Raw genomic sequence first — 27,815 nt, forward strand, 5'->3', positions numbered from 1 at the left:
AGACAACTACAGCCTTTGCCTGAAGGGGGGAAAGCAAAGGGAAAAAAGGCAAGTAACAATACTACTTCCTTCCCTTGCAATGAATAGCCTACAGAAAAGTGGGTATCATCCAACATGCCTCTTGTGGTCAAGATGAACGGCTTCTATAACAGATTATTCCTTCAAAGAGGAGACTACTTGGCTCATACATCTAAGAGCAACTGTGATTTAATGAAAATGTACTTGCACCTCTTACAGAACCTGGTAGTCCCCCCCACATCACCAGAATATCTGCACTCTTCATAGGCTCTTATTTAACTGAATCTTGAATCAGACACAAATTTCAGTGCTATCATTCTATTCAGTACAAAGAAACGCTAGGTGATGCAATACAGCAAAATCTATGCAAACAGCATCCAGTCTTCCAAGCCTAACATTAACTACCTACCCTCAGGCTTCCCTTCTTTCACAATGTCCTTCACTATTAACAATGTAATATACTTTATAAAAAAAGTATTATATACAATACATACATTTTTTTTCACTGATAAGCTGCTCTTTGTGTGGTAGCCGCTACAAGACCATATAAAACACATTTGCAAATACAGAACCTTCACAATATTTGAATTGCTGCCAATTATTGTCTTAACACGTTTTACGCAAAACAAAGTATACTTTTTTCTTGCCCAGCTAAGCACATAAAGAAGTAGCCATGTGCCTTTGGAAGCTGAATATAAGCCATTCTACCCTTTTCTGGAAAAAAAGAAAGCACTGCAGGAAAGGTAATTAAATCTAACACAACTTTTAGTGATTATTTTTTAAACCTACTACCAATATAAATTGACTAGATACAGAGCTTTAGGACTTGAATAGCGTGCCTAGTCAGTAAAGTGGCTTTTTTGTTGGTTTTTTTAAAGAGATGTCACACAGATTTATATCTAGTATATGCATTTATGCCACAGCTATATTGACATTATAGATCCTAAATCTATTTAGGATCTAAATTTAAGTTCCAGCAAATTGCAAAGTCTCTTTTTAAATATATTGGGAGGGGAGCAAAACCAAAACAATCCCTTGTCCAACAGTCTTTTGCATCTGCAACCATTGGATGCTAGAGAGAAAGAACAGCTACTTTATTAAAAGTCTATTTCATCATCATTACACCTTAAAAGAGGAAACAAAAGTGATGCTCATAATCAAATCAAAGTAAACACCTGTTTAAGAAAGGCTGTAGACACCAATCATTTCGATTTCTGGTATGTAAGTAGATACAGGATACCAATCATAGACTGAAAAGTAAATTAAGCTACTATCCAATTGAAAAGACAGTGAAATCCGTGTATGTCTGATGACATTAGTCTTGTGAGTACTTCAATTTATTTATTCTTAATCAACGTACCTAACAGCAGTAATTTGTGCACAAACAACTAAAATATCTGGCAACTACATCTGTTTCAATTAAAATGATTAGAGTTTTCTAATAAACAAATGACTTAAAATAGTACTATAAATAATATGCCAAAACACAGTAATCTGCAGGAGATATCCTTTTACATTGCTGCAGGTCAGATTATGGCTCATTCACTCATCTTAGATCATTTATGTAACCACATATCATAGAATCATGCCTTATTTAGAAAAAAAATCTAATTTAAAGAGATATAAAAAGCCAATTCTTTTTAAGAAACTATTCTGATTATACTTTCTTCAGCTGCCCAACACCAGACAAGGTTTATTTGTTTTAAATGACCTCTTCTTTAAGCCAAAAAAAAAATCTTACCAGCAGGTAATTTCCTTTCAGACTACTCCTTTCTAGTTCTACATGTGTCTGACTTAAAAGGGTCCTTTTCACTCCTGGTCTGCTGACTCTTACAAATCACTCCTCCTCCATTACTCTCAGCTGGCCACCCCTTTGAACGGGTGTGGTTGCTTTCTAAACTCACTACAATAGACAAGGGAGTGGGTTGAGGTTCTCCGTTCTCAGAAGGACCAGCTTAGAGATGTAACTAACTAGCACCTCATTAGCTTAAACATGACTAATTTGTACTGTATCTACAGACACAAATGCACAACGTAGAGGTCACCTAAACCGATCGAAATGGGACCACAACCTCCCTCAAGAACACACCTCTTCCAGCTGCAACAATCGCAACAGCAGGATAGAAACAGATAAAATATTCTTGCACGGGATGTCTTTTTTTATACAAATATTGACAGATATTCCTTGTGGAGGAGACATAATTTAAATTGTATAGCAGAGATGTGCTCTGCTGAGTGAGCTTTGAGACCTCCATCAATACCCACTAACCTCTATTATACTCATGTTATAAGGCCTATAAGCTTTTAATTTATGACAGGGAAATGACAAATTGATTTTCCAGTTATTAATCCTAGAGACAGAGCCAGTTCCTAAAGTCTTCCCCATTCCCTTTGGGTAGAAAAGGGCATAGGGCATTCAATCTAAGGGTTTTGATTGCCTCATCAGGCCCATCCGAATTTCTATCCACCCGTACAGGGGTACACATGTGGGGTGATACAAGGAAGCCTGCAACGGTAAGTATTTCTCCCAAAAAATGGAGCATAAACAGGATACTGTGCCTTCTGGCTGTCAGCTCAGCAGCCTGCTGAACACCCAAGAGGGCCTCCTGGAAAAAGGCAAACCAAATACAGGCCAGGCCCTTGGGGGCAAGCATTGCCCTGCTGGCACAAAGAAGGGGCGAAACTCTTTGCAAATGGATCCCCAGTGCCACCTTTCCACTGTGCACCTGGAGGTACGGCAGCAATTTTAAATGAGCAAATCCACCACAGGACGGAAGGGCACAAGAAAAAAAAAAAAACACAAGGGGAAAGAGAAAAAGGTGTCAGCGGTCATGCAAATTAAAGAGTAAAAACAACTTTGAGGTTTAAGTGCCTGGTTTCTGCCAAGAAAGCAAGCCTGAAAATGTATCTTTACCTACTTCCTTCCATTGCTCTGCACGGGGAAAGGGCAAACTGGCACGTTTTAAGGAACAGTATGACACATGTATCCCTGCCAGGCACCCCAAGCCTTACTACCCCAGCAAATGCCTGCACCCACAGTAACTGCCTGGTCTTCGGGCTGCAGCTCCGGGAGCTGACAAACGTGAGAGCAGCAGCATGGCGCGACAGGGGCGGTGAGGAACGGGGGAGGCTCTCGAGGAGCCCCACAGCATCACTCCATACAAGGCAGCTTTGGGGTCCATCCCACCTGATATGCCTCGGTCACCCGCAAGCGAAGCGGTGAGGAGAGCAGCTGGGCCGCACACCAACCCCTCTCCCTGCCCCAAGATGTGGCCTGTGTTCATCGGCGACCTCCTTTTAATTTAAATCTACTTATCCACCCGCGTCCTTCCGCCACACCAGCGGGTCTTCATGTCCGCTCCCCCGACCTTGAGTTTACTGACAGCAACAGCGCCCTCCCCTCCCGGCGCTGATGTCGGGTGGTGGTGAGCCTCTCTCCATTCTCCCCCCGCCTCACTCCTGCGCTCCCCCGGCGGCCATTTTGTGGCCCCGCGGGCCGGGCCGGGCCGGGCGCAGCGCCCCAGCCGAACCCTCACCTGGGGGACGCAGACGTGTCCCTTCGGCTAACCGGGGTACGGGCGAGGGCGGGAGGTGTCCTGGTAGGGCTCGGTGAAGGCAGAGCCCGGGGTCTCCCTCCATTTGCATAACAGCTCCCCACGCCCTTCAAGGCAGCACCCTGTCCACTGCTGCTGCCCAGCGCCTCTTCCTACCTGCTCGCTCCGCAGAGGCTTCCCAGCCCCTCCGCCTCCAGCTCACCGGGAGGGACTGGGGTCGCAGCCCGTCCCCGCACCGCCGGCAGACAGGAAGGCAGCCCCGTCCCTGGCAGGGGGGCGGCAGGCCCGGCTGCAGGAGGGGGCCCGTAGGCGCCGGACGGGCGCTCGCAGGTGCGCTCCTCCGAGGGCTCGTCAAAGCCCACTGTGCGCCAGGCGGATGCCGCCGCGGCTGGTTTCTGCCCGGCACCCCGGGCGCGTTTTCGGTGGGGTAATGTCAGGGCAGGGCTCGCTCCGCGCCCAGAGGGATCAGCGCTGACTGCGCCAGCGCCGCTCGTCCCCCCGCCGCCAGCTTTGAGAAGAAAACCTGGCGGGGGGCGGCTATTAAAATTCGGTTGCGCTCTGAAGAAATAAAGTTTCAGAGGAGCAGTACCCCCCGGGAGGCATAAATTCACCTGCCCCGTAAGAAGAGGGAATCGCCCCCGGGCAGAGCGCTGGGGCCGCCGAGCCGCCCGCCATCCTCCCGGGGAGCCCCGGGCCCTCCTCAGGGCAGGAGCGCTGAAATTAATCCCCTGGGGAGGGGAGGCGCAGCCGGACGGGCCACTGCTCTGAGAAAGCGGCAATAACGCAACCATTCATTTATTTGTTAAGAGAATCTTTAAAATGACAGCAAATACTTGATATCCACCCAGCTCCTCAGCGTGCACCGGGGCCTGAATCACCAAAATCCATGACAGCTGCTTCGTTCCGTGGAAATCAAGCTACAAAGAAGAGGGCCAGGACTCCTTTATCAATCAATTATAAGCACAGTCTTTCAAGACAGCTACAGAGAGAGGTGTGAGGATGGGGTGTGGGGAGAATAACCAGCAATAGCTCTCATTTTCATTCTTGGGCTCTGAGGAGTGACAGAGCTCGTCCTCCACATAAGAAATATTTGTCCACCAAGTCTCCCCTGCATGCAGCAAAAACAATAAATGAAAGTGCATTTCTAATGCCAGTTCTGGCCAAAAGACTGAAGTACCGACTAACAGCGACTGTTAGAAAACATGCTCCAGTTGGCACAAAACAGTGGTTGGATGAACTGTCATGTTTTGACAATTCATACAAGGGACCTCTTGCATGAAGTCTGAGGTCTCTCTAGAGAAAATGAATACTTGAGAGACAGGGAGAAAAGACATTTGTTGTCTTACTGTATGTTACTTTATTATTGAAAAAATGTTGAGCTGTCATTGGCATATTGTCTACAGATGAAAGAGGATATAAGGAAAAGAATAACTTGAAAGAAAGTAAAAATTTCTCACTAATAAGATTTTTTTCCTTTTTTCTTGCTTAGCACACCCTTCAGTATAGCTAGGCAGATGCTGCTTTTCCTGTGATTTTCCTCCCCCTGGATTTCAGCACCATTGCACATGGCAAAAATACCATCTAATTGTTAAACAAGAATTCTTGCATATGTATATGGGGTCACAGCATCTGCTACTTTATATGGAGCAATTCTATTAATCTGGTGTGAATAACTGCTGTTAATTGAAGCCTTGCCCTATTATATTCGTAACACTATTTCCGAAACTATGTTAGAGTACTTCTAAGATTGCAAAAAGGATGTGTTAAGGTAGTACATCACTTCTGCAATCTTTACTAAGAAAGCATTGATTGATTTTTCCTCTGGGACAAAGTATTATTCTCCTCATTCCTCGCCTGACTTTATCTCACCTTCCAAACAGGAACTTGTTGTAACAGTTAGTTCATATCCATGCCATGCTGAGCCAAGTATCATGATAGCTGTATCATTCTGAAGACGTCAGTATTAGTCTAATTTGTTGTAGATTTATAAAACAAATAATTATAGGAACCTAACTAACAAATTCATCTGGCTGGTGCCCTCTTTCTCTCCCTTGTGTTTCTCTTCCTTTTTGTTTGATGCTCAGATTCATTGAGTTTCGTGTCAGCGGTATCTATCTGGTATCCAACTCACATGAATGAAATGGCATTTTGAATGCATGCACACGAGTATTTGAATTCAGCAAGTTGCACACAACCTACCAGAGAAAAAAATTAATAATATGACACCTCGCTGAGCAACTGCCGTGCCACTGAGCATCAAATGCGCAGTTAGAATGACCCCAAATTATTCCACAGTAAAATTAGTCCAACGTTTTTTTTGGTGTGGTTTTTTTTTTTAGTAAACCCAATTCAGAAAATCGTGAACTCATCACAGACAACGTTCGATTAGAAAGTGTTAAAAAAAAAAAACCAACCCAACAACCCTGTCAAATTAGTTTTCTGAAGACACAGAGCTAAGTGAAATTATTAATAAGTTGTTAATAGAGGCCATCCTTTGGATTATGCTTTTAGTACCTATTAAAGCTGTGAATAATTATGCACTCTTGAAGGTATGTGCTCCTCCTCTGCTGAACTCACCTTTTGTAGACATTTTTAAGCACATTAGTCATTTGGTAGCCAAATCTGCTATTTCCCCTGAGTTTTAGTCACAGTTAACTTTGGAATCCAAAACACCACCATTTCCCAAAATTGGGGGAGGGAGGCCCAAAAAAAAACATCTGTAAAGAATATTGCAGAAGTCTGACAGCCTGAGAGAGGTACGTCTGTATTTTGCACAAAGCTGGTTCAGAACAGCCAAGGAGTTCAGCTGCTAGTGGGGGATCTGGCAAAGAGATGCACAGACAGCACGGCGGCGTAAGAAGAGCAAAACCCATCTCCTGTTTCCCAAACAGTCCAACATGGCAACACTCATGCCTATTACTCTTATGAAACGCGTTCTTCTTTCAAAACAGAATTTAGACGGGCTGAATTGCATTTTATTTTTTTTTCCTAATCGGTAGCAGTTGCCACCGTACCCTGCCAGGATCGTGCTCCAGGTTCAGTGTTGTTGGCTGGCCAGGGGGGATGTAGAGGATGGAGCAGAGAGGGGTGTGTTAACTGCATGAAGGCTTCCAGGCCTTAAGGGGCATCTGATGTCTGGAACCCCTGTTACAGATGCTTAATGGATTTTATGCAGTGGACAATTGATTTCTTATACAATACCTATACAGAAGAGAAAATTAATATTCAACCAACCAGGACAAGAAATGAAATATGTGGCTGGGTGCAGTTAATCATGTAAGCCTCAGGACGGAGTTCCATCAGTGCTGCAAATGGGAGATTAATACGCTACCACAAGTCCACATATGCAGAAGGCATTAGAAGTTTGTTTTAGCCACATGGAATAGTCTGAGTGCACTTCAAAGAGAACAAAAGAAAACACAAAAATATGGAGATTTCAAGAGTCCTCCTATCCTGCAGGCTGAATTACCAGATAATTTTGACTTCATCTGTTTTTTTGAAGTTTTTATTTTCTGAAAGGCAGGTGGATTTTGCATGTCTCTGAGATGGTAGATGATTAATCAATGCTTGGATGGAGACAAACCTAGAAATGTGTAGACAAGACAGGAGAAAGTCTTGTGAATGCATCACTCTCAAGTATCCTGTTGTGCCAGTGATTATCTTTTGGGATTGCTGCATATAGTTTCAAAGGTATCACCAAGCACTACTCCTGCCAGAAGTACCGTTCCTCACGATTTTTAATACTGAGCATAGAAGCAGGGAACTTAGTTTGGCAGAGGAAGAGGGACCCTACATTTCAATTTACTCAGCCTTTCAATCAGAGAGATATCTTCAATAGCGGAACATGGGGAAAAAGTAATGAAGACAACTAATATTGCCCCACTCCAGCGATGTCAGCCAGTTAATTAGATGGGTCCTATCAGATGATTAGGCAAACAAAGTTTTGATAGAAGCTTTATAGAGCATTCTGTAATCTTAATCACGCTGGGAGCAGTGAGGAAAGCTTCTGACACTCTAGTAGTAAAGGACTGCTGGGTTTTACTTCTGCTAATGATTTATTGTGTGATTTTGGATTAACCACTTAATCAGAAGGCAGGGGTGGCCCTGGGACAAGGTTACTCGCCTAGAACTTGGATGGTTTAACTTCATCTTCTGCCTTGCTCTGCTGAGTCTCCGTGTGACCTTCATAGAGCTGCTCAGACCCAGAGCCAATAATCAGCTGCTGCAAGGCACTGTCCATCCCTTCATGCTCACAGCTGTTCTGGAGAGAAATCTAGATCCCTGGAGAGTTTACTAATAAACATCCAGGTGCAGATAAGGTACAGGTATGCAGAAGAATAGAGTTTAAGAATTGCCCTCTTAGGCTTGGGCTATGCTTAAAGGCTCTACTCCACGTACCCACACATACTGCATGCTGGGGATCTGAAGTGACAGGAGGCATGTTTGCAGAGTGATGCTACGGGGCATTCCAGTCTGAAATGCCTGACTTTGAGGGCTACTGCTACCCCTTTAATTTAAAGGAGGTTCTGCTGACTTTTGGAAATGTTAAAGAAAAAACCAAATTACTCCTGCCTCTCTTCAAGATTCTCCAGTAGTTTCAAGGTACATGTCCTGAATCAGACCCACTGAGGGACAAAACAGTTTAGACTTGTCCTGAGTGAAGATTGTATTTTGTGTAATACCTCATCAAACTCTTGCTGTTCCTTGCAAAACAGATGGTTGGAATATGGTAGAATTTGGTCTTGTGCAACCAGCTAAAATCATAATAAATCATTTCTGCTTACATGCAGTACATTTATCTCCATGTGATGCTGTCAGATGGAATCAATGCTTTTAGGTTTTAAGAACAAAGCCTTCCCTTGGAATGGTATTACTGAGAAACTCACAGAGTTTAGGAAGAAGTAATAAAGGATAAATTAAAAATCATCCTTGCAACTTCTGAGAAAGCCAAGTGAGGGAAAAAAGATTGTACTACTGTCCCTTCCAAAATGAAATTGGTGTGTCCTCATCGTTCAAGCAGATACAACAGCTAGGAGCAGATATTGTATGCCAGTGGAAAGAATATATATTGCACACATAAAAGGCTGCAACATAAATTTGAAGAAATATGGGACTCCTTCATATAGGTAGGTCAAACTTTTCCCTCAAGCAGATAATTACAGGCTTGGGGTGAGTAAATCTTATTAGCCTCTCAGCACCTTATCTCCCTCATAGAGACTGGTAGTAGATATATAGTAGATATATTCTACTTCAGTCACTTTCTGGATTGCATATTAGATATTGCCTTATGCAGCCTGGTCCTAACTATGACCATAGTATTTCACAGTGGAATGGCTATGGTTTGTCAGTAAATAGGACATACCAGAGAACAGGGGAAAAATAAGATGGGGACACAGCTCTTCTCTTTATGGCATAACTGGATTCCAACACAGCACCCTAATATTACAGTCTGGGACCTTGTTCTTGAGGGAGCAGGGCAGGTGGGGCCTGCCAAGGTCACCAGGCACATCCAAGGAAACGGTGATGGGCCAAGGCCACGTTGGGACATCAGCCTGACCCCAGGCTGGGCTGAAATGGGGCTCCTAAGCCCAGGGGCAGGGGTGGCTGGTAAGGGACAGTAGGGCTTATTGGGGCCCTCAGGGGCTGACAGTATGGATATTTTATCATGAATCAATTTGACTTGTGTTGTTTTGCTCCAGTATTATACCAATATCCTTAAGCAGTTAGTTACAGCCTCTTGAGGATGTAAATATAACATATAAATGCTACTCACTGTGTCGTCCTCTATGGGAGAAGAAAGGGGACATATCTCTCATGACCCAGGTCAAGTTCCAAGCAGAGTAACCAGGAGGAAGAGGAGGGCTGCTTGCTGGCAGATCGGAAGTGCTCAGACCTTTCATTAAAAAAAAAAAAAAAGAAAAATAAACATTATGTATGATGTAGCTGTTTGTATACTACACATCAAGCACAAAGATCTTAGCTTTCTAGACCATATGCAATAAGCACCTAAATTCAATTACTACTTGGTCAGTTCTTCCTTCCTAATACGTGTGTGCAGAGGGAGACAGGAGATAAATCGCTTTACATAGCAAAATTATCATCACCTAGAAAAAATGTTAACTTTTATCTCACACTGATTCTAAGTTCTCTTTGACTTTTCAGTCCCTCAACTTGTTGTTTTAAAGTTTTGTTAGCATGTGGAGGTCCCATACATGGAACAGGCAAACATGCATACAGCTCCTGTTCAACAACCCAATGCATCTCAAAGATGCTTTTGGGAATTAGAATACTACAGTGACCCAGAACAGGTGAGGATCCATACAAACCTGCACTAACTCTGCAAGACAAACAATGATATTAGAGGTGCAATGAGAAACAGTATCTGAAATAACATGCAGGGTCAATGAGCAAAGCAGAACTCTATAAGCTTTGAAAGCACAGTTTTTCCCTATGAATGTTTCAGTTGGATTTTCTGAAGATGATAAGATCTTGAGCATTCTCATCTCATTTTTTGAGGTCTTCACAGGAAAGATAGGATTTAACTTTGTAGAAATACAGGCAGGCAAAATGTGTGTTCGGAAGGTTTGTTTGATGGAACAAAAGAAACCTCTGGATTGCTGATAAGTTCTGATTTCTCAGAGAAGCCATAATGAATTTGTTGCTCAGAAAGAAAAAGTACATTTTATTGTTCTATTAAATAATATTTTTGTCAGGAATACTACAGTTACTTGAATTCTTTTAGTTTAGGTGGAACGCTAAGCTTTGCTGTAATAACAGCAATACAATTTGATAATACCTCCCAACAAAAGTTTGTTAAAACTTTCTCTAACAAGAGGAATTAACTAACTTAGAGTAATAATTAATTCAGACTGCTGAAGAACTGTCCTCTTGAATGGATAAGTAGTAAGGGATAATAAAAGACACAATTAAGAGGATAACAGTAAACATGGTAAATGGCTGAAGCCTTGGGGAAAACACTGCTTTGATTCTGTTAAAGCTCTGCTTAGCCCCGCTTCCCACTTCCACTGAAAAAAAACTTGAAAATTCAGAGGGACTTGGCAGAAGCTTCCATAGAAAGTGTTAGTTGTGCCCTATCTCGTTCTCAGTGCAATCTCACTTTTAGCACACTCCGGTAACTGAGTAACGATAGTGAAACCAAGAGAAAAATAACCATTCTTATGTGAGATACCATTCTTATGCTGTAACTCTTGCTCACTGCTTAGAGCAATAATCTTCAAGATAAGAATGGACTTCACGCTGTATTGTAAGCCATTCTTGAGTGGAAAAAATTTAATATCCCTAATGGCTCAATTAAAACTGGTGTCTAAGCTAAGTTACGGTACAATAACTAGATATCCCCTATTGTTGTCTGGAATGTAGCGACACAGAAGATCAAGCCAGTGATTTATGACGGTAGGTATCAAATCTAGTGTCCTGCCTTCAACTGTGAATGATGAAGTGACAAGTAACTATGAACTAACCTTTATGTTGGCTTTTCCTTCCTAACATCAAGACACAGCTGACACGTCTTTCAGTAGCCTCTGATACGTCTGGTTGTTGCAAGTAATGTCAGGTTTTAGTACAATAGTTGCAACAGTTGCTAAAAGCAGATTTTTTTCCTACAAATGTACTTCACTTTGATGCCATTATAAAATAATAAATAAAAGAAGAATATTAATAAAAAATGAGCTCCTGAAATAAACTGGTTTTAAAAGCAGTGTGTGTTTTGCCTGATGTGAGTTGTCTGACCAGTATCAGTATCCCTGCTACATACTTCTGTACCCAGTGACTCTCCAAAATGGGGAATGATTTAGTATCCTAAACACAGATCACTGGTCTCTCACAGACAAGAACTCTGGCACCTCTCTATCCCTAACAGACCCAAATGAATGTAGATGTCATGCATTGCATACTAATAGAGAGCCAAGGCTTGGGGTCACAATCCTGTGAAAACTTCACACAAACCTGAAAAACTGACCTGCTCCCCATCTATGCTCCCACAAAAATCATCTGAGAGAAAGTCACCGAGGTGCATTCCTCTCCCAAATGCTGCAGCTACAAAACTCAGAATTAAATCACTGCTATTACCCTGACCAGCCCTAGCTGGGAATGAGTAACACAACGATCAACTGCAGTACCCCAAATTCGCTGGCACTCCTCACCTTCAGAAAAATGCCTCTGACAACTGTAATGCACTACACGTTGCATTCTTCAGAAATCATGCCTACCGTCAGCCTCAGTTAAGTGGAAATGTTCCCTCTGTCACCAATGTATGCAGTAAATTGAGATAACCAATAAAGTTGAACATCTGAACAGAGAAGACAGGGCAGTCCAGGCACCCGAACCTCCCCTCTATCAGCAGGAAGAGGTACATAAGAGATAACAAAAAATTGACAGTTTTCTCTCTTTTTAAAGAATGGAATGGATTCAGTTCAATTCATTTTAACCTAAGAACTCCTTTTTCTCATATTCTTCAGGATTAATTTTGGAACTTCATCTCAAATGATTTGCTTGGGCTATTGGTCTGAACTTGAAGACAAGAAGATTGTATCAGAAGTTATGAATCTTACCCAATTAAGTTATCTTCAGAGAAAGATGCTGGGTAAAAGGTTTTTGTATAGCCAAGAGGCTACTCTTCACAGTGAGGAATGATTTGATTTCAGAGTGAGCTATAGGTTAGGAAAAGGAGAGACCTTTCCTCTTCCACCTCCAGGGCATTTTACGTCCAGAAAGGTAATTACAGAAGACTGTATCAGCTAAACAAATGCTTCTTCTACAGCGAGGGTAATGCACACATAGACCACACTGTAGCCATTTTACTAAATAAAGTTTTTTTCCCCCTCTCCAAAACTATTCATATCGAAGCCAAAAAGCACTAAGGAAATTTTGTCTCTTTCTTTTTAGATATGCTAAACTCCCATTCCAGTTGTTTGTAGCAGGGTGCTCTGTCACTTGTCAACAGTAACCCTAACCTTTAAAAAAAAATTAATGGATAAGCAACTGGAAGCTGACAGCTCCATTTTTAGTAGCCAGAAGTATATCTAGGCACAACAGAGGTTTCTTTGATATTCCTGCCTAAAGGAATATCCAGTGCCAAATCATGACCAAAGGTACTCCATCACAGCTGGAAACGGGCACCTGAAAGAACATTTGACATTTCTGTTCTTCCACTTGTGCAATCTCCTTAGGACATGTGAAATTCATTCAGCTCACCAAGAGTTTTGGTAAAAAAATAGAAAATGGTTCATGTGTACTGAAGTCAAGCCTCAAGGTCACAAATTCATTAAATAAAATATTTATGTATTATTTTAATGAAAAATACCTCTTTAATAGAATAACCCTGCATGTTCACATATAAATGGAACAACAAGAAAATCTTTCTACTTGTGTCATTTTTAAATAAACAGGATTTCATCCTTTTTTCCACCTTTCTGGAAGAAGGAAGAAATATCCCCAGCAATTAACACATGTAGTTTTCTGAAGTTCCATGCAGTGCAGAAATGTAATTGAATTTTTATCAAAACACCCATGCCTTTTTCAACCAAAAGATGCACCTACATGTAACCATATATTGCTTATTACTACCTTTGGATGTTGCTCCATTACTCAATGGATAACCTTTCTCACTTTGCTGAGCTTTATTATTCCCAGTTTCTCAGTGGCAAATCTGAGGTGACAAACCTGCATGCACCTGCCCTCTAGATTTCAGAGTTTCAAGAGATGTGTAAGTTAATAACTGAGATCAACATGTACACTCAGCTACACCTATGTCTGGAAAAATATCTCAAAATCATTTATATTTGTTTGCATGGAAATCAGAAATCAACATTAGTAGTATTTGTGGCTCTGGTTTATAACAGCAATCAATACAGTAGTTATTAGCAAATATTACAGTGATGTGTTTAGAAACGGCCTCCGTTAAGATCTGGATTTTCCAGTCTCTGAGGAAGCCTGACGTTTCAGAAAACGTTATCCCAGTTCTAAGTAAAAGGTAGCAATTTTCCACAGAAAGGATATTACACAGTTATCTTTTCCCCTATTAAAAAAAAAGGCCAAATCTACTCAGGACGAAGCCAACTTAATTTCATTAAAACAAACAAAGAAATCTTACAGGCAGCTGACAGCCTGAGGTATGGAAACCTCTGCAGGCTTCTATGAACCAGAGCCAGGCCAAGGACATTCTGGGAAGAGGCTCTGAAGCCCAACATCTCCATCTTGCAAAAGAGCTCTTAGGAACCTGGCATTTACAAAACCCTGGCTGGCTACGACAGGCAAGATATTCAGGCTTGCCTCTGTCTAGCTGAGAGTGTACGCCCCAGAGGTCCTTGTAAAGGATTCCTGAGCTCTTGACTCCACAAAAGTTCTTGGTTTCAGTTTTCAGGGGGTAAAGGGATGCAATGAAGGGAAAAAATATTGCCTGAGAATTCCCTGTAAGCTCTTAAATTCACAACTGATCCTCACAATCACACTAACAGTATTCATACAGCCTCCTAGAAACTTTCATTTTTCCCTTCTTCCCCTCTACAAACATACTCAGTCATCCATGAAAGTGCAAAGAATAGATTACATCAAGGTGACCAAGCAGCACCAAAACCAACAAACAGCCTGAGTAAACGCTTTGTGAATAATCCATAGGCTCAACGATGCTCATACAAATCACTGTCTAAATGACATTCAGAAGCAAAATTCAAATCCTGTTTACAGTCAAGCCAGAGAATGAGGCAAAGGGTAAGCTCATTCAACGCAGTTTCTTGCTCTGAATAGTTGGTGAGCTTTACTTCCACTAATGGGTGGATGTACTCCAGGGTTTCTTTTTACAAACCTTTTCTAAAGTACAAAAATGTTCGCTGACAGTCTGTCAAGTTTATCTTTTTCAGTTGGAAAATATATTTAATAATGCATTATGTTACAATGATTTTATGTCATATTGAAAGCCTGACGAGTGCAAATAAACGATAGTATGTGTGTCACCGAACCTGTGCTGGATTGCTGTGGAGAAGAAATTTGTATTCAGTGGGCTGCAGCAGACCTGTGGATAGTGGATTCAGGCAGACGCGCTGCATGAGGCATAGAAGTGATCAACAACACTGATTGGCAGATGCTTGATGAGTAAATTTGGGAATAGCACACACTTCCTGTACACGAAGCATGTGTCACTAATAAAACTGTATTTAACTCAACAACTGTGTTATCCTTCTGGCCCTGACTACTTTTTTTTTTTTTTTTTTGTCTTTGTAAGGCTTATTTAAAATTTTCTTTTAACCCCTTTCTGTTAGCAAGGTATTTTTTTCCCGTCTCCTTTTCACAGGGAATATTAACTTTTGATAAAAAAAAAACCCAAATGCCTCAGAACTGCTCAATCAGCAAAGAGGTGCTCCACAGCCCCATTCTTTTCTACCCACTAGGCAGCCCCTCTACATACCCACATCCTGCGGACACTTATTGATGCAAGGAGAGTCTGTGCTAAATGGTCTGATGTGGTCTGATCAGCAGACCTTGGCTCTGGAAGAAGAGGAGCATGAAACACCCAAATTACAATTCCACAAAAGCATTGTGACAGGGAAATATTAACAAAGTATCACGTGTTGCTGCTCATTACAGGAAAAAAAAAATGATCTGCCTTTTAGTGTTAAAAATGCAGGGGGAAACAATATTGTTTTCCTTGCTACTTTCTGTGAATTCTTATTATTATTTGCATGTATATTGTAAAATCTAAGCAGCTTTTAATTTCTACTTTGAAAGCAAGTGGCACACAAAGAGCATTTAAAAAAACAATTAAAATGACCAAGCTTATATTCTACCCAGCTCAACTAACATAGTTTAAAAATATACTGCCATCTAGAGCATACATCTCAGATGCTCTGCAGCTGCTGAAGACCTGCCCAATAACACACCACAAAAGGGAAATTAATCAGTGATAAAGAGCTCAGGGTCTCAATTACAGACCAGACTAGGAATGGCTTGAAGTTGTTACTCATCTGCGTGTGTACAAGAAACCTTTAAAATATCCAACAGTAGAGGGACCTTTACCATAATAATCTTTTACAGCACAATTAAGCATCTCTGTGGGCAACACCAAGAAAACAAAGGACTGAATGTTAGTGATTGAACTGCTCTCAACTCTGGTTTGTCCCCTCAAAAGCTGAGGCTGCTGGCAGGACTGCGTCAAGGGATGCTCTTCAGCTTATCTAGCCTGCAGCTTTGCTAAACAAAGGGGAAAAGTCCTTTAGCAGCAAAGCTCCACGTACGAACACATATTTTTGGATGCTTGTGCATTGTATCAGCTTTTAGGTATTTTAGGATCACAACTGGAAAAGGACCATTGGGGTGGTGAATTGCGGGGCTGTGATATTTCAACACAGCACAATACTTGTCTTTGGACTGACAAAGAGTGCGTCTGAATTACTGACCAATGAAAACCAGAAGCCATTATGTGCAGCTGTTTCCTGCAGCACGGACAGACCTCCAGGCACTGCAGACAGCAGGAAAGCGCAAGATAAAGTCTGTGCGACTGGTAACCTTTCTGCTAAAGCACACTAAAGTACTTCAGGTTGCAGATATGCTGAATTTTTTCTGTATGCGTAAAAATGAAGTGATCCTTCCACTGTTGCCTGGGGTATTTGTCTACTGTAGCTTAGAAAAACCTCCAAAAAAAAACAACTGAGGGGCAGTATTAATGTTGGGTCCATGTGTGTCAACATTAGAGAGTTCCTCCATTCGCAGTCATCGGGAGCCCCTCCAGTGCTTGCTGGACTGGCTCCTAGAAGGACTCTCTGTTACAGCGCTCCTCATCCAAAGGACTTCAGAGCAGCTGCTTACCAGTATGATTGCTATACCAGTATGATTCTCATCTGCCACAACAGGGGTCCTGATCCCACGTACTCTCAGTGTCCATCTATTTGCATGTCTCAGATTACTCCTTTACATGTATTTCCCCTTAGTCTGTACCCAGTTAACATAACCTCTAGAAGTATAGTGGCCAGGTTTTCAAGGAAAAAAAATAGCAGTTTTTTCAACAGAGTTTTAAAAATTCATTACACATACTGACTTCAAACCGTGTAGTGCCTTTATCTTGGATTTCTGCATAGCTACTTCCATATTTAAAACACACACACACAGTTGGCGTCTCTCATCAGATTTGCATGCTTCCTATATCATTTTAAGTAGTGGGATTAAGGAAAAAAAAAGAAATGAAGCCAGAAACAACCTCCTGGTCTTTATACACTTAAAACCCTCTTTTATACTATATTGACTGTGTACTAAACCAGAATGCATATACAAACTTACACCTCTAAGCAGTTACCACTTTAACACAGCTGCAGATATTTAGATACTCAGTGGTCCGCAGTCCCTGCAAATATTAATACAAGCTCGTGTTTTTCCTCAACATCTGCCTTTTTGTGTCTTTTGTTTTCAAGGGGTGGCATTCAATGCTCACTTAGGTTTGTCTCCCTGTTTCTTAAGTTTCAGTGGGCAAAGTTACACACAAAAATACCTTGACCATATAAATGTCAGGGGAATGAGTATTTGAAGGTTTTGGTGCGGACCTGAATCTGCATGGTCTGCAGGAGGCTCCTCACCCTCAGAGCAAGCATTACCTTTTAAAGCCTTCCTTGATCAGGGTGAAAATGGTGGTAACTCACTTCTCCCACATTTTCATACCCCGTGGGTACCTCTGGCTCTGGAGGTGCACGTAACAAAGTTTAGGGAACATTTTTTGCTTTCATATATAGCAACTAAACGTCTCCCTTCCAACTCGAATCCATCTACAGTCACACGTGACCTGAGCAGTTAAAACCCTCTTGCACTGCACTGCAGCATTGAGCTTGGATGGGTGTGGAAAGGAAAAAAGGTCCATTTTCACACACCCATTTCATATCCGAAGGAAGAACAAACCTTCTTCCTATGATTTCTAATACAGACACAAAACATTTCAAAAGGTCTGAGTTCAGCCTGACTTAATTTGGGAGGTGTTGTTACTTCACTCCAGCTGATTTATCCAGGTTTCCCTGGGAACTCACATTACCTGTATCCCATACTACTGCTACATATACCCCTTTCTTCAACAGTGCTCTATGAAAAAAGCTTTTTGGACATGTGCACCATCCTTCCTCCTCAAAGAGCGTGGGGCAATGTCCAAAACAGTCACTCATGCACCACCTGGCATAAGCCCACCTCAGGAGCAAGCCGGCCTTGTTCCACTGCCTGGAACCATTCAATAATCACAGCTGCAATTGGTGGCCAGTAAATACTGGTTATTTGGAAGAAAGCAATAGCAGTGGCATAAGTCAGCCTTATTTTTCCTCATTACTATCATTATTACTATTATTGCTTCTGTGAAAGGATGGAAATTCTATGTTTATTGCACAAGCGCATGTGAAAGATAATGTTGGCAGAAGACTCAATAATGGTCCGACATATAGAAATACAAATCTAGGGGCTTTTTTTAAAATCAGACGTCCCTACCCCTTCACATTTAAAATAGGCCACAAGCAAAGGAAATAAAATACAGAAACTTCAGGTAAAAACTGGAGACTCTCCGTACAAAAGAGGCAGAAATCCTAAAGTGATGTCTCCCATAGAAAATGCACCTCAACTGCACCACACAGACAGAGGGAACACCTTTAGAAAGGTCACTGCAGCTCCAAAGGCTTTGTCCAGCTTTAATACACGGGATAATTCTGAAACCTTGCAACCCAAAGATGGCATTTTAGAAGAAGAAACTTTTAAAATATGCCTGCTGTATCAAAACATAAAGTGAACACCCTGAGGAACTATACGAAGCCCTACATACATACAACAGACACAAACTGTGAAGCAGTGACAGTTATGAATTTCCTGCCATTTGTATGGCTAAAACCATTTATTTGCTGCATTAGGCATTTCTGTTAAGATACAGTGTTGCAGAACAACCACCTACGTGCAGGGTGTTTTGGTACCAGAGAAAATACTAGACATTTGTTATTGTTAGGCAAGCTGCATTATTTCTAGAAATAGCAAAAGGGTGCGATGACTATTTCAATCTAAAACACAGCTGTCTTGGCACTAACAATAAAAACTATTTCATATTCCCTTTACTGGGAAAGATGCCAATGTGCTTATATTGTCTATTTTCACTGCAACATTTAATTTTGCTTAAGGTAAAGGACAGCATCTCTGACTACAACTGTGGGGTATTTAGATGCAAAAGCACTTCTCAAGGAACTTCTGCAAGTGCTGCCGAAATGAAGGCACAAAGCACCTGGGCGAGGCACGAGAAACTCCTGTCTTCACCCAGGTAGATAACTCTGAATTGACTACGAGACTGTACAAGGGAAATTACTCGCCATTCTGTTTTTCAGGTGCAAAAGAAAACCAAGAAGCGGTATCTCCAGAGATACCCTGATATTTTTAGGTTGGTGGGTTTTGGTTTTGGGGGTGGTGGGGTGGTGGTGGTTTTTTGGGGTTTTGGTTTTGTGTTATTTTTCCACTGCAGCACAATTTTGCTCTGTATAGCTGCTTTCCAGAGATCTTAAATGGTAACCAATCCTCAGCATTAACATAAGAGAAGTCAGTGATGCTGTAAAGCAGCTGATGCCACCAGCCACCACTGTCCTCTGCTGGATGGCACCAGAGGGGTTCAGTTATGTGATACAAAAGACGGTGCTCCAGCTCAAGGCAGGGCCTTTGGGGGGGGGGGGCAGGATGGTCCAGGTTACCTCTGCTGATGCAAACCATGCTGCTGTGAACTCCTATTTGGCCTTGTATTTGGCTTCTGGTATAAAGACGACCATCCAAATACTCAACACGACACAGTCTAAGATGAGTGGGAAGAGGCAGGTTATCATCATCTGCCTATCACAGAAAAGAGGACTGTTTTCTCTGTTATGTATTCCTATGTACTACTACAGCCTTCCTCTGATGTGACAAAACTGTTGAGAAGGGCTGGGCTGAAAAGCTGGCCCATAGGGAGCTGAAACATAAGGAGCTGTAAAACAATTAGTAGAAGACACAAACCACATGGAAAAAAAATCAGCATGATGGATATGTTGCAGAATTATGTACATCTTATGCGTAAGGGTACTACGAAACCATGGGATTAAATGACCTGCTCTAATTCACATCGCAAAATGGAAGCAAAGTTTAGAAAATAAAACAACCTTTACTGGTTCCTTCTCCCCAGAGGTCCCCACTTCTGGTAGTCCGGCCCTGTCTCTGCCAAATGACTTCACTCTATCTTGTGAAATTCTGCACATCTGGAGCAAAGCCAGTGTGTGAATAGGGCTTTAATCTACACGAAAATAAACCAAAATAGCCTTGCAGGAATATCTAGAAGAACAGTAAGATATTTTATACTGGTTTTGTTTTTCATTTTTCCCTGAGTTTATGTCTACCTAAATTCTTTCCTCCAAAAGAGAAATAACTTCACTTTTCTACCCTTCCCCCCCCGAACCTGGACTGTTCAAAAAGAATTTCCCAAAGTTATTACCGAAAGGCTTGTAAAAGAAATGATTACAAATGGCTGAGTTAACTACTCCGGACGGCCTCATCAGTCATCATAATGCGGTCTCAGCACCAGACTCATCAGGACAGGCAACTTGTCATGACAGATGACACCTCTTCAAGAAGCCTTCCTCCTGTGGCTTTTCCCCAAGAAAGTCCTTCTGGGATAAGGTGCTTGCAAATAGTGGTCCTTGAAAATAATCAAGGAGGAATCATCACCAGCTGCCTTCAGTGAGCTGCTTCAGTGTTGGGGCTTTTTTTTTTTTTTTTAATTTTACCTTTAGTCTCTGAGTATGGAATGTTTTATCTTCATGTACATCTTAAAATCAAAGTACTTTCAGCAGTTGCTCTAAAGGCGAATTTAGAGATGATGATAAGAGTACCAAATTAAGAGAAAGGAGTCCAGAAAAGGCTGAGACAGCACTGCTAGCCTCATGCCACTTTTCCACTGCCAGCCTCAAATGCTGTAAAACAATTTGCAATCTATACCTCATTTGCCGCATCTAGAAAAGGAGAAGTATACAGACCTCTATTGTAACTCTACTATGGAAACTGCTAAGTTGAATTTTTTCGAGTTATACAGCACCTTCTGTGATAAGCACCGCACTAATACCCATTATAAATAAAAGCCAACTCATCATCCCATAGATACTATTTTGTGAACTGGAACATGAGAGCTAATTCCATTCTCAGCTCTTCTTATCTGCAATGGGATCGAAGATAAATTGTGTAGTTTCTCCTTTTGCCTTGTTTTTTGTGGAAGTAATGGTGCTCACTGGGCTTGAGACTCCTTGGATAAAAAGCAGTAAATATTTTTATGAAGAAATGTCTAAGCAACGTTTTAAAAATATCATTTCCCCTAAACTCCATTGTCCTCCTCACATACAATTTTTACTATGGCGAGGGTAAAAAGCTTGTTTAAGAAGAACAGTTGGCTTCTTAATGACACACATCTCAGAGTGAAGAGGCAAACTATTTGCAATGAACAGTTTGTTTGTGAAATTTGGCACTTGTTGGCTGTTTGCAAATTGTTCATGGACAGACCGCAGTTGATGAATACTTTGAAATTACTCAAATATTTACTGGGAACAGATTTCAGCCCTTGGGGGTTTTTGTTTGTTTGCTTTGTGTGGTACTCCAGCTATGCACCAGTTGGTCTTTCAAATGCCCATGGTACTGAATAGGTGCTGGATCCAAGCAGCAATCTGAATTTCTGCTTTGCCGGAAAATCCATGATTTCTCTCTTTTTTCATTCCACATGTTTTGAATGAACAAGAATAAATCTGAAGTTTCCTGGAAATAAAATCTTATATAGGAAAACAGCTTGGGACCAAATGCTTTTGTGTAAAGGAATTAAATTTTAAGTGTTTCGTGTCAAATTTACAGTAAAGTATACTATAGTATAGTTGCAAATGAAGTATATGATCCAAATGCTTCATTGCAGTAAAGTCAAAACATTTCATTTTCTCCCAGACTGAAAAGGACCCTAGTATTTTGTGTAAATTGACATATTCCCATAGGAAGTCTATTTTTCAAAATGATATTTCCTGATGGAAAATCTGACATTAGAACACAACTTAAGTAATTCTAATTCTTATGCATCTAACAAGATATCACTTTGCTATGCAGCTGCCAGAGCACCACCCTGGGAATCCTCTGACAAGGACCTTGAACTGCAGAAGCCACTCAGCTTGGCTAGTCTGAAAGTGAAGAGTCAATGAGGTCTTTTAGAAAATTTAGTAAAGACCAAAATAGAATGAGCCCCACCACAACAACGCCACTGCTCCTTATATCCATACCCTTCCTTGATAACACTGGCAGGCAGTTTCAGAATGAAAACCACACATTTTCCTTTCCTTTTAAAAAAAAAATAAATAATCAGCCTTTCTGTTTATAAGCTGCCTGCACTTGTAGTCCTCACCACACCTTTAACTGTCTGACAGTGCAAGCAGCCGATCCATCACCAAACACAGTAAGCTGAAGTGGCACGTGTGGAGCTGCAGAGAGCCACTCTGTAAGTCTGCATCCCATCAGGGAGGCAAGAGCATTCAGCCTTTTCGTAACTTCTGGTTTTGAACTAGGAGAAATCTTTTGAAACAATCAGTTTTACAAACTGCCTTTCCTCTTCCAAGGCCTGTCTAATATCCCTCTGTCAATGATAGTATCAGCAATCACAGAAACTATCAGGTGAGGATTTGGGTTCTTTTCATACAGCTTAGCAAGTAGAAATAAACGTCAGCCCGTATCACCTTAGCCGCCAGCCCTCTAGAATTCATTAACAAACTGACTGAAACTGTCCTGCTTCGCATGTAACAAAAGTCACCCCAGATTCAACCCATTCAGATAATGTGTCGTAGATCTTAGAGACTCACATCTGTACTCCTACCTAGGAAAAAAGTGCTTTGTGAATGTAAGCAGCCTTCTTTCTATCCCATTTACTAAAAGAAATCCAGGCAAGAAAAACAGGGAGCATGCTTTTCTCCCATGATAACTTTATCTCAGAAGAGACTCTGGTTCAGCAGGGTGTCCTAAGTCTGTAAAGACAACTGGAGCAGGTAATAGAGACCACCATCCTACAGACACGTTGTAACTTGCAAAGAGAGGGAAAGATACGAATAATTCGGTAACATTTCTGAATTATACAGTCGTGATCAGATGATGCAAGAGAACAAAGCATGGTAACGAGATTTTTACCACTAAATCACTAACTTCACTACCTGGCAGTCAAGACAACTCTCATACAGTTTAGTGGTCAGGGACCTGTTTTCTTTGGGACACTTGACCCATATCTTGATGATAATAAGGGCCCCAGTAAGGTATTTTAATACCAAGAGCATCCTCTCTTTTCCCCCAGGCTCTCCTCAGTGCTTATCTGCCCTCCATCTCAGTGTCCCTAAGCCATTACGGCCTCCTGCTCATAGATGCCCTATAGTTGTTCTTCCGGGCTGTTAGAAGCAGTCTTCAGGAATTGGGCATATCTGCTTCAGTTGTGCTTTATTTCTTCCCCTCCCTTCCTCTGCTCAAGAGAAGTACTGGGGACAAGCACTTTCCCTGTCCTCTTTTTTTTTTATATCCCTGCTCCTGTCCCATGACCGAGCACAGAAGGCCTAGGATTTCTCAGGCCAGTGGAGGGAACTACTTTCTTGGCTCTGGGACCTTGTACCAGAGGCAGCAGTGGCTCTGAAGGGAGGTCTCCCCTCGCATTAAGCAGCCAGGTGCCTCTTACCAGGGTAAAGCTTGGTCTGGAGCACCTGAAGGACACCAAAGGGATGGTAGGGTATAGGAGCAGCTTGATTGTCACGGTGAGAGACTGAGTATGTTCTCCTGTGCATGAAAGCTGCCTCTGTCCAGCTCATGCAGAGTTTTCGATTAGTAGTTTCCATCTCAGATGCTTGTGCTCCCTGACCACCCACAATCTAACACTTATCAGGGAAATGGTGCTAACTTGTCCAGTCTGCCCTTACTGCATTACTAAAAATAGTAATTAACCTGTTTTTCTGCTCCTCGCTATCTCCAGAGTACACCTGCTTACACAAGGTTGATCAGAATCCAGCTCACTACTCACAGGAATTAACATCATTATCTCCTCGTACAGACTGCCTGAGCTGCAAATTCAGTTCCCCCGCTCTGGCTTTTAATCTGCCGGTAGTTCTTCTGCTTTCTGACCATTGCATCCTGGGCTCCATGTGGGAACATCAAGAACTTTACCTCCTTCCTCTGTTTCCTATTCTGAAACGCAGCCTGTCCTGTTTCTCAGGGCACCGGCTGCTGTGTCTCCAGCAGCACACAACCTGCCATTTCCACCATGACCAGCTAGAGCTGGAAGCTTCCTGCGTCCCCTAAAAGTGAAACTAAGTCAAATCCTTCAGTCAAACTCGAGTATTGAGGTGTGCAAAATCAAAGTCCAGTCTGGAATACTGTCTTGGAAGGCATCTGTATCATTTCACATCCAGTAGCTGCAGAGTACGATGCCACTTCTATTGTAGTCTTAAAAAGGATTTATCACAGACCTATCACCATTGACAGGTCAATCATAGCGCTGTAATCAAAATCCAAACTGCTACTTTTAAGTCTATTTTTGTGAAACCTTGACACCAGACAATCAGAATTGATACGGGATGAAATAAGCAAGATTGCTCAGAATTTCATCTAAACTTTTTAAGATAATCTGTTTGGTGCTTTTTTTTCCCCCCCCTTAATTGAGTTCCTCTCTCTTCTAGGTAGCGCTGCTTTTCCAGTAATACAGATTCAAGCTGCATCTTTACCAGGCACAGAAACAGATAAAAATACTGCAGGCACACAGGTTCTCTTCTCTTTTTCCATCCAATTTTGCAGGTGTTGGAGGTCAATATCCAAATGATCACCTCCTTAACTAAATTGAAAGACACGTCCCAATTCTTAATACATCTCTACTGCACAGAAATCAGGTGTGTAAAAATATTACAATGGGACTTTATATTAATCCAGCAACAGCACTCAGCTGGTTAACGAAAAATGCAATAATTTCCTAACCGGCAAACACAACCTAGGGTCAGAGTTAAACTGGGTTTCTTCTGTCCTTGTACAGTGTACATAGTGGCAAAAATCCTGTAAACCGAAATAATGGTCTCAGTAAAACCTGTGCAGTCCCAGTGCTTTCAGTGGTCTGGGTAGGTTACTGACCAGAACCTGTGTTAACAGCACCGTTATCGATAGCACTCGGGTGCCTGAGAGCCTCGGTGCTGTGCCAGCTATTATTTTTGGCGAATATAATATAGGAAGGTGGAAATTCCAGCTTGCTCAAAGCTGAATTGGATCTGCAATGCCAATAGAAGTAAAAAAGCAATAAAACCCATCGTGTTGTCACTAACAGATTTTATATGCGACTGAATGTACACAGGGAGTTACCCTATTGATTAAATAAGGACTTTTTTTGAGTAGTCATTCTCTAGAGTAGAATAGCATTTTAAGATCGGTAGTGAATTGCATTTGTTTGAGGATTTCATCAGGATGCTGTAGCATTCACAATTTTAGCATGTTCCGGTCTTGCAGTAAAAGCAAAACATCCTACAGTACCTGCCTGCAAGGTTGGTTTGAAGTGGAAGCAAAATTCAGCACAAGACCTAGCTATTGTGGGACCAAAAAGCCAAAGATTTTGCTAATATATAAAGCTTTCATGTGCTGGCTAAACATCAGGGATATACTTTACTGAAGAAACTAAAAAACCCCAACTCTGTATGGTTTAAGCATTATCTCTACTGAGTATCTTACTAGTGGCTGAGCTCCAGGCAATACAGAACTAGTAAAAAACCTAAAACCAAATGGGATACAACCTAATGCCTGCATCCTCGGGCAGAATCAGAAAAACACAGTTTCCTCTGTCAGTGTATTGATTTTCCAGGCTTGGCTCATTTTTTTAGAACAAATATTCTTTGGAACTTAACTTCATCCTGAAATGATGGTGGTAGGGAGGAATGTAATATTTGTTTGCTTTTCTGTTTTTACCTAAAGTAAGTAGTGATCCACAGGTACACATGATCTAAAGGAGCTAGAGGGGTAAGTTTACTCACTGGTGAAAAGAAAGACCGGCTTTCACACTGGTGAATTTCCTTAAACTCAAGGAAAACTCTCCTTGTAAAACATTTCTAAAGAAACTTCTTGCTAAATCCAACAAAAGTAGCGGAATTACATGGAGGATGAACAGAGGCCACTGGTGCTTAGATTTATTTTTCAATTTAGACTAAGTTTTGTTTCAAAATCAAGTATGTGGATGACAACGAACCAAGGGGTGCAGCTGGTATGCCAGAGGGCAGGGCTGCCGTCCAGAAGAACAAGGACAGGCCAGGGAAATGGGCCAACGGGAACCTCGTGAAATCCAACAGGGACTAACAGAAAGCCCCACACCTGGGGAGGATGAACCCCTTGCAGTGATACAGGCTGGGCACTGCCTGGCCAGCGAGCAGCTCTGCTGAACGGGCCTGAGGGCGCAGCAGGCTGGACATGGGCCAGCAGGGCTGCAAAGGCAGCGAATAGCCTCCTGGGCTGTATCAAGAAGATAACAGACAGTAGCTTGAGGGAAGTGATTAGTCCCCCTTACTCAGCACTTGTTAGACCACTGGATCTGGTTTGGGACACCCAGTACAAGAAAAATATCAAACTAGAGGGAGTTCAGGGGAGGCCACCAAGCTGGTGGAGGCAGGATCATTTGGTAAGGCACTGGAACAGGTTGCCCAGAGAAATTGTAGAAGCTCCATCCCTGGAGGTGTTCAAGGCCAGGCTGGATGGGGCTTTGAGCAACCTGGTCTGCTGGAAGGTGTCCCTGCCTATGGCAGGGGGGTTAGACCTTGATGATCTTCAAGGTCCCTTCCAACCTCAACCATTCTATGATTCTATGATTTGCGCTGTGAGGAAACGCTGTGGAATTGGGGTTTGTTCAGCCAGGGAAGGGATGGCTTGGGGAGACCTAACAGCAGCCCCCAGCACGTAGGGGAAAGTGACCAAGAGGTGGAGCCAAGCTTGTTGCAGAGATGTGTGGCGGGAGAACAACAGACATGGTCATAAATTGGAGAGGGTAAGGTTCTTACTGGATGTAAGGGGGGGGGGTCCCTGTCGGAACAACACAGCAGTGGGACAGAGGCCAAGAAAGGATGTACAGGTTTTCAAGCCCTGACTGGACAAAGCCCTGAGCAACATGGTCTGAATTCAATGTTGGCCCTCTTTGAACAGGAGGCTGGAGTAGAGACCTCCCTTGTTCCCTTGTAACCTGAATTGCTCTAAGCATCTATGAGAATAATTGTTGTGAGCCATAGCTCATTTTCAAGATGACTTAGAGGACTGATGACTTTTCATTTAAGAAAATTATGACTTCTGATGGTTGTGTAGAAAACCCATTTTGAATGCTTTGCATCAGTGAAAGCACAAAAGCAAAATTCAGCTGGCATGAAAGCCGGCAGGTTGGCACCAAAATATTTTGCCTACAGACACCTTTTCTGGCTTCCCTGGGTAGTGTGAGGGACTCAATAGCTTCATTGTGCAAATGGAGCAGCAGACAGTTTAAGTGACCTACTCCTGTTTGTACAAATTCCATATCAGGACCCAATGCTAAAAGGCATGATTTGGTTTTATTTTGCACCAGAAACACACCTTCCAAGCATTTGGGGAACATTTTGAATGCTTTCTACGTTACATAGAACCTTTGTATAACAATTATAAATGTTTTTAAGACAGCTTCTTGGTGCTTCTTTGCAGAATACAATACTGTATAATTCACTTCTGAGAACAGCAGAGACTCAAACCTCAGCACTGAGCTTCAAAACAAAAAAATAAACAGAATGTCCTCTTCTTTATTTTTGCTTTTCGTTCTATTTGTGTTCTAGGAAACTGGCCTAATAACACCACAGTAATTCTATAAGTACAGCTTAATCTTAAACAATATGAACAAATGAGTTTCATTTGATCTGTTCAAACACAGAGCGTGTTTGACAAAAGCGCCAAGGGCTGCTGGTGTTAGAGGGATATTGGCAGAAGCCGTTTCCTGAGTTATAGAAAGGAGGAAAGGAGACCATTTTTAGCATTTGCTGAGGCAGTTGCTGCAGATTAACTTTAGATCAATGAATTGCTTGATTATTCTGCTTCACTCTCGAGTCTCTTTCAAGGCTCCTCTTTACCAACCAGGAAAATAAGTATACAAATTTAAAACACTCTCCCAGTCTTTATCTTCATTCACAAAGAAGGGATTTTTCAAAAGTGACTGTGTGTCATCTGCAGCAAGGCAGAGGTGCC

The 27,815-nt window shown here is 42.0% G+C and overlaps 1 protein-coding gene across 1 annotated transcript in view; it reads right to left on the minus strand.

Moving 5' to 3' along the window:
- The window catches only part of ALK (ALK receptor tyrosine kinase), a gene marked incomplete at both ends in the record, with an annotated part of 320,185 nt that overhangs the window by 228,471 nt on the left and 63,899 nt on the right, over positions 1 to 27,815 (minus strand). The window contains one exon of the mRNA XM_082481002.1: positions 9,346 to 9,458. Coding sequence (XP_082337128.1) covers positions 9,346 to 9,458 — 113 coding nt within the window. The remainder of the gene's footprint in view (positions 1 to 9,345; positions 9,459 to 27,815) is intronic.

The sequence above is a fragment of the Vanellus vanellus genome (assembly GCF_965231255.1).
Source record: "Vanellus vanellus genome assembly, chromosome: 3".
Classification (NCBI taxonomy): domain Eukaryota; kingdom Metazoa; phylum Chordata; class Aves; order Charadriiformes; family Charadriidae; genus Vanellus; species Vanellus vanellus.